An 8450-nucleotide genomic window follows, 5' to 3' on the forward strand; every position below is an offset into this window, starting at 1 on the left:
CTGTCTGTGATGTTTATTACAGATCTTGTTTGATCCGTTTAAACTAATTTCACTGATGCAGTGTTTTGATGCTCAGATGTTAAAGAGGTCATATTATGAGATTTTTTTTTAAGATGTAAAATAAATCTTTGGTGTCCCCTAAGTGTGTATGCAAAGTTTTTAGCTCAAAATACCCCACAGATAATTTATTATAACGTTAAAATGCTACTTTGTAGGAGTGAGCAAAAATGTGCTGTTTTGGGTGTGTCCTTTAAAATGCAAATGAGCTGATAAATGCAAACACTGATCGCCATGGTGGTTTGTTGAAATTGAAACTCGTATTGTCAATTATTTTATTTTATTTTATTTCTGCACTAAATTCATTGCTACCTACGTCACAAAATAGGCGAAATCTGAATGACATATTTTTTTACATGCCTGCAGTGAATGGCTTACCAAAAATACGTTACTGGGACCCAATTATAGCACTTAAACATGGAAAAAGTCAGATTTTCACGATATGACCCTTTAAAAATGAGAATTTAATATGAGCATTGAGCAGCGTGCATGAGGAACAAAGGGTTATTTCTACATTCACAGCAGTAAATGTGTAAATCAATAACCTATTTAAAGTTCACAGAATTGTTCATAAGCCTTTTCCATTTACTTTGAAATTGCGCCCCCACGAGGACGTACTTTAACGATGACGCTTATTACAATATTTTCATATTAATATAACGTGTCTATATTAAATCTAAATATTATATCATCATAATTTAGGGTGTATTTATTTATTTGTATTTATTTATTTATAAGAAATAAATCAAAATACATTATGTTACTTTGACTTTTACTTTAAAGGGGAAACCGGAAGCGTGTCTTTTATGTGTTGTAGTAGATGATTTCCGTTGCGGTGTTGTTGTTGAAGCGCTATGGTTTATCAGCGCGGCCTCGATCTTTTCGCCTGAGTTTCTGTCGAGTTCTGCAGGTTCATGTTCCGCGCAGCCGAGATCAAGAGCTTCGGTAAAGCGGGAACCGGCTGGTATGTATTTCACTGCGCGATTTGACGCGTAATATTGTCTCAAAGTCGTAAGATGTGAATGACGTTTTTCATCTGATCATCGTAACAACAAAGTACAGTGGTGTTATTGTTTTTATTTAAGTCTATGGACAGTGATAACGCAGCTTTAAGAATCGTGACCTCAATTGGTTTATCTTTCAGAATGTTGAGTTCAGATTCACCACCAGTCCCTTTTTTAGACACTACTATGTTGGAAAATACCATTGATATGGTAATCATTCAATACAATGACATCTATTAAAGTACAATTCTGATAGCGTCACTAGCACGAGACATTTCTAAGGGCAAATGCACATTAAGACCCTTTTACACATAATATCTATTCTAACTCTTAAAGTGGCAGTATCCTGGACAGGGATTAGATTAATCCAGGACATTAAAGTAGTTTTGACAGATATAACTTAAAATGTTAGGGAATTTTAAATGTATTTTTTCCATGATCATGAAAATGACATTTTAATAAAGTAAGTGTTACCTTTTTATAGGTTATAGAAGTGATTAAAGACAAATAATTTATAAGTCTTGAATCTCAAATCTATGTAAAAAGTCTTTAATTATGTGTGAGCTAAGCATTAATCATCTCTGTTTAATATCCTTTGCCCTCTCATTTTCATCTCTTCTCCTTTTATGTTCCCACATCACTCCTTTCCATCAGGCACTTTCGGCGGACGATGGACGAGCTGGTCCACGATTTGGTGTCGGCCCTGGAGGAGAGTTCTGAACAGGCTCGTGGAGGGTTCGGCGATGGTGGAGATCACGCCCTGGCCGTCGGTTGCCTGCTTAAACGTCAAGCTCGCAAGCGTCGTGGCCGTAAACGCCGGTCCGATAACCCTCACCCGCCGTGGGACACCTGTCACCTGAGCGAAGGCTCCGAATCCAGCCTGGAAGAGCCGAAGGACTATCGTTCCTCCACGGCTGCTGGAGGCGCACATGCGCGCGACAACAACAACAGTGACTCAGATGAGCAGCTGGGTGCGAAGCGCCGTACGCCACTCACCGCCGACTCGGGCAGGGGGAAGAGGCCGCTTTGGCTGGACGATTTAAGCGGAGCTGACGCTTTAGGAACACGCAGTTTGAGGAGGCGTCGGAAGGTCAAGCGCATGGCTGTAGATCCACCACTAGAGGTCACCACCATGTTGGCACCACCCAAACCGTCCACAGCAGGTGGCAGCAGAGAGGCAGGGTTCTTGGAGGGTAAAGGAAGTGAGGTAAATAAAAACAGGGTGAAGAAAAGAAAGTTTGCGGCGCAGAGATTCACGCAGGATGTTGCGGATGAAGGCGTAGTGGTGGAGAGCGAGGAGGCGGGTCAGGCGGCCAAAGATAAGATGGACTTTGAGGAACAGAAGGGCTCAGATGAGGACATGAGTGACAGGTGGTTAGTGTTCTTTTTTTTAGCCCCTCCTCTTCCTGTTTCTCTGTCCAGCAATACATCTTAACATTAAGACTAGGGCCTCATAACAATTAATCGCAACTAATCGTTTGCAAATAAAAGTTTGTGTTTAAAAAATATTTACATGAGTACATACATATTATATTTAATTTATTTTATATATAAATATGAATACTTAATATATACATTTAAAATTATACATGTATGTGTGTGTATTTATTTATATATACAGAATTATTATATACAGTACACACACAGTTATGATGTAAGCAAAAACTTTTATTCTGCAAACGATTAGTTGCGATTAATTGCTATGCATCCCTAATTGAGACGAAGGGTGTTTGTACTGCCTTTAATTGATGCTAATTTAAATAAATTGTCCTTAATGTATATATAAATCATATATACAGTGCATTCAGAAAATCTCCCAATCCAGGTGTGCAAAGCTTGTTGCGTCATACCCAAAAAGACTTGAAGGTGTAAATGCTCCCAAATGTACTTAAAATAAGGGTCTGAATACTTATGTAAATGTTACATTTCACTTTTTATTTTTAATAAGTTTACAGTCATTTTCAAAATTCTGTTTGCACTTAATTGACATAAAAATAAAGGGAGTCTGAATACGCTGTATAACATTTTGTCATAAGAAAAACGGCCTGTGTTTTTGTGTGTGTGTTATTACAGCGAGACAAGCAGTGTCAGTAACAGCAGTGATGGGGGTTTGTACACTAATGATGAGGGAAGACAAGGTTTGTACAATCATGTATTTCATAATAACTATATATCATATGTAAGAATAAAGCAGAGCTCTGTATATGTACTCAGTAAGTCTCATCTGTGTTTTTTTTTTTTAGGTGATGACGAGCAGAGTGATTGGTTTTATGAGGGTGAGCCGGGCGGGGCTTGTGGGATTGCAGGCGTGGTCCCATGGTGGGACAGAGATTCGAATGAGCTCGACCTCAATGACCCCGTGTTTAACAGCATACTGACCGGAGCGTTTCCGATAATGTCACAGGGAGCTCAAAGAGGTGAGTGTAAACGTACATGTACATGCATTCAAGACATTTGTAATGTCATATAATGTCCACCTGAGAGCAGTGCTGTACAACCCAACATGAACTGCATTTACACATTGACGTCTGCCACAAACACATTGAATACGAAGAGTTCAGATGCAAAACCCTTCAAACATGTTTTTTTCTAAATTAGCTTTTTTGCATCAGGTTCTTTAGGTTTTGCAATTTCATTTTTGTAAGTTAATGGCAATGAAACGGTTATTAATCAGTGACTGAAATGCCTTATTATTACAAATTAGAGATGCGCAGATCGGTATCGGTCGATTATGGCATTAAATGTATTAGCAATTCATAAATAAGTTGTCACAGCCCTATAAGAAAGGGTTTTTGAGCTGTTAGTAAACTATTTTCGTAAATTGGGTTCCTCTGACGTTTAGGTTTTCAAGCACGGCTCGCTCGGCAGACCTGTCTTCAGCAGTCACAGGTATGTGCGCTTGTCTGAACTATAAACTTCCCTATCATATTTAATGTTCATGTACATATGCTCTATTTTCTCTTACTAAACACAGGGAGCTTCTCAGGGAATGGTTCATGATAGATTACCACGGTTATCACAGGATCCTCATGAGTAAGTGGCGATTTACTCTGAAATATTTGATAGCACGACATCAGACTTGATTTAAGTGTGTGTTTGTTCTTCTGTATAGCACTTGGTTCAGTTCTGGTGCCAGGAGAGATCAGGTAAAGTTTTTATTATACATGCATGTTTTTTTTGTGTAAGCTGACTTTCAGGCCTGTTTGCATTATGTACAAACACATCATGCATGATTTTAAAGTGATATATGAGAAATAAGTTTTACATGTTTGATGTTGGTTTTGTTTGCTCAGTTGCTTTGGGATTCTCGTAGTGACAGAAGTCATAGAAAAAGCTGCTCTTTAAAGACTGCCAACAGGTACAGAACTGTATATCTGTGTTATTTATGCTATATTATATGTGACTCTGTCTGTGAAATCCAGGCTAAAGTATCATAATCTAATTTTGAGATTTCGAGCATCAAAGTTTGAATTCACTCATTGGTTTTACGTTGATTTCAATCTTTGACATGACATGATTTTACTCAGTAAGTATTAAAGACATCAAGATTTTATTTTCACAGAATCATCATCTTTACATTATGTAGTATGACTGTATGTAGAAAACGGTAAAAACAAAGACTTTAGCTGAGTTTTCACAGGCACGGTCACATATTTGTGTCCTATGTGTGATTTATTTTGCTTTATTCCCAAAAGTTTCGGAGCTTCGCAAATTGTGTGTCGTTTTGCACAATTGTTGTGTCCGAACATCAACCATACTGAACACTATGTGTGTGTATGTAGACAGACGAGTGGACATCTTGGCTCTTTGTGTACTGGAGATATAAAGAGGCGACGGAAAGCTGCACCTGTAGGAGCCCCTTCAGCATCAGGTAACACGCAGCCTTGTTTACCATTATAACATCGTTTAGAGACCCAAATAGTAACAAAAAGTAAAACTTTGTTTTAATATGAATAATTAAAGGGGTTGTTAATGCTATTTCATGCATTTTGACTTATTAACACAGTTAATAAGAATATAATCCTCATGCTAAACAAATGCACAGTGTCAAAAAAAGCAGTTGAGCGGGCCAAACTCTTTCCTACAAGTTTCGGAAAGTTTTTTTCGAACATGAGTATCTGTTACGTATCATTGACCCCATATTCCTTTTATGGGCAGTTCCCTCGGAAAAGCACGCCCACATGTCGATCAAAGTAAGAACGAGAACAGGAAATGTGTGAGATCTGGATTATCTGAACGGGAATCAGATACCACTCAGATTAGTTTGAGATTTTCCTGTAAGTGCGCCCAAGAAAGCTGATTCACATAAATCTACATTTACATTCAGTCATCATCAGAGGCCCCATTGAGTTCCATAGTAGGATAAAATAATACTATGCAGGTTTCTGTTTCATTTAATATAATTCCATGTTTATAAATGCATTTTAAGCTGCAAGGTTAAACAAAATGTCTGCCATGTGAACTGCATTTCAACTCATCATGTGCATTACAAGAATCACTGAGCCTAATCACTTAATGCAGATTATCTCTCTCACACTCGCTCTCTCTCTCTTTCACTTCCTCTCTCAGGTGTGGTGGGTGACGGTGCTCCTCCTCTCCCCGAATCAAATGTTGGGAACCGTATGCTGCAGACTATGGGCTGGACTCCAGGTTCGGGTTTGGGTCCCGAAGGCAGAGGCATCACGGAGCCCATCCGTGCGTCTCAGAGGCCAAAAGGAGCTGGACTGGGCTTCAACTGAGCTTTGAGAACAGATAGAGAAGCTCTTCTCTCCGTTAACCTCACCATTAACAGCAACCAGCGGCCTGAGGGGCAGCACTGAGCCGATAGGTCCATAAATATGAAGAAGAGATGATGGACAGAATATAGAGATATGCACCAACCCAAAGGAGAACTGACTTTAGAGCAGACTTACTGCCGCCCCACACACTTCAACTGTTAAAGGCGTCCAAACATTTATTAGCTGATTTGAGTTTTTAGTAACTCCAAAATAATTCATTCAAAATTTATATTTTTAAGATTTCTGATGCTGAGAGGTAAATTTCTCAATATTTGCAAGAAGCTTTATTTGGCATTTTTACAGAAGTACAAACTCGTATCATCAGGTCATATTCTGCCCCAAAAAATTACATGAATTATTTTATTTTTTGCCTTGAAAAATGCAGTTCATTTTATTATTATTTAAATAATAAATTCGCATTACCTTTATCCAATAGGCTTAAATTTCTTTATGGCTCAATATAATTCTCTTTTTTTTTATTTTGGTGTAAAATATGACCTAAACATTGTTCACAAACAAATAGGAGAACGATTTTCCAAAAGATTTCCAAAAGTCTAAATTATTAGATTTAAGATGAATTGTGCATTTTAATTATTTTCTTTTTACTGTGAGACATTTATTCTGATATAAACAAGACCCTTGAGAGTCTTTTAATGAATCTCATCAGATGATACCAGCAGAAATTCATGATTTAGGTTTAATCTGTTAATTATTTTCCAAAAATAATTTTAGTCTTTAAATGTGTCCCAGTCTCACGAAATTACATACCTATAGTCTTGTAAAAAAAAATGTATTATTTTTCATGATACGATTCACGAATTTCCGCCTTTTTTTATCGTATCACGAATTTTACGAATTATGTGTCATTGTCACATATTGGTTACTCAACTGTTTTATCTTATTTTCTTACCATTGTCGCTTCGGTTTAGGGTTTGATTTACTTAAAATGACATCCTTACCCAAACCCAACTCTAACCCTAACGCCAGGCGACAATGGTTTAAAAATCTGAAAATAAATCAGAAAGAAATTGTATAAACCAATACTTAAAGTGACATCCTAACGCAAACACCAAATCGAACCCTAAAACGACGCAGCAATGGTTTAAAAATAGGAAAAAGCAGTTGAGTAACCAATACGTGGCAATGACACAGAAACAGAAATTTGTCAGAAGGTCACGAAAAAACGCGTAAATACGTGACAGTATCATGAAAAAGAATTTAAAAAATGTATGTGACTATTGTTGCGTTATTTCGTGAGACTGCGTAGCAAAATGTCATCTTGGAGATTAGATCAGTCCAACTCTTTATTTTTCTGTATTAATTTAATCTTTTTATATATCTTATGTACCATGAATTAATTTTTGTTAGATTTTTAAAATATGTATGTTTTCATTTACGTCATGATTGGAGTTTTTAGGCATCTTTTGGGCATATATGTGCAAATATGTATATGTAATAATGACTGTGGATACCTCAACCCTTCACCCCTTCCTCATGAAAACCGCATGTAGTAAATGATGAAGCAACACAGATTGAGCCAATGTTGTCTGATCGATGCTGTTTTCTTTCCACCGCGTGAAGATGTCATTTCAAACGCATGCAGTTTTAAGCAGAGTAATTGGACAATTGGATTCATTGACTGAATTAGCTGAATTATAATGGAGTTAACTATTCAGGGAGATAAACTCATTCTCGCTGATCCTCTGTGAAGGTTTGGATCACAGCATTGTTTAGTAAACACTTCAGTGTCCCTTGCGAAAAATCTCAGATGATTGGAGATTATTTTATCTTGGCAGAAAATTCAGGAATTTGATCTCTGAATAGAAGATGAGCAGAATGTGATGTCACTTCCTCTCTGTAACGTGGTGGAATTCCATGATGATTACCTGAATGAAGTATTTTTGAGTATTTTTAAATACTTTTGCACTCTGTTTAAAATATAAAATGGACTATTATCAGTTTAATGTTAAATGAGAAGTTTAGCATGTCTGGTTGTGTTGTCTGTGTGACACTCCACAATGTCACATTTGTTTACTTGAGTCTTTTTGTCATTTTTTGCCAATTTCGTTGGGGATTTTTTAAAGAGCAGGGATAAACTCTCGATGTCTATGTCCTGAAGTCAACGTGATGTACTGTTCATATACTGTAGATCAGTATTAAACATCTCTGCTTCATGTTGTTTTTGAGTCTGTACTAGGGATGCTAAACAATTAATCGCGATTAATCGTTAGCAGAATAAAAGTTTTTGTTTACATCACATATGTGTGTAAACTGTGTATAATAAATATGTATATATATAAATATGAACACATTCATGTATAATTTTAAGAATTTTTTTTTTACATATTAAGTATTTATATTTATAGATAATATAAATTATACATAAATATACAAATGTATATACACATGTAAACATTTCTAAAACACATACATGCATGTGTGTACATTTATTTATACAATTTATTATACACAGTTCACACACATATATGATGTAAACAAAAACTTTTATTCTGCTAACGATTAATCGCGATTAATTGTACCTTTAAATGCAAATGACCTAGTGCTCCTCTCTCCCAAACCAGAAGAGACAGACAAAAGTATATCACTACTG

General features: G+C 36.6%; 1 protein-coding gene across 4 annotated transcripts; it reads left to right on the forward strand.

Annotated features, from left to right (window-relative positions):
• The first annotated feature begins 880 nt into the window (after nt 1-880).
• Nucleotides 881-8013, forward strand: gpatch2 (G patch domain containing 2). Of its 4 annotated transcripts, none has more exons than XM_065256384.1 (10): nt 881-1021; nt 1716-2435; nt 3135-3199; nt 3305-3478; nt 3904-3950; nt 4036-4094; nt 4174-4207; nt 4355-4419; nt 4757-4932; nt 5631-8013. In XM_065256384.1, the coding sequence occupies exons 1-10, from the start codon at nt 972-974 to the stop codon at nt 5798-5800; spliced, it is 1560 nt and encodes a 519-aa protein (XP_065112456.1). In that variant the 5' UTR covers nt 881-971; the 3' UTR covers nt 5801-8013. The 4 variants fall into 4 exon arrangements, with proteins under 4 accessions (XP_065112456.1, XP_065112458.1, XP_065112457.1 ...); XM_065256386.1 differs by having other exon boundaries at nt 4844-4932; XM_065256385.1 differs by having other exon boundaries at nt 1716-2432.
• Nucleotides 8014-8450: the final 437 nt, after the last annotated feature.

This window comes from Paramisgurnus dabryanus, chromosome 12 (assembly GCF_030506205.2).
Source record: "Paramisgurnus dabryanus chromosome 12, PD_genome_1.1, whole genome shotgun sequence".
NCBI lineage: Eukaryota > Metazoa > Chordata > Actinopteri > Cypriniformes > Cobitidae > Paramisgurnus > Paramisgurnus dabryanus.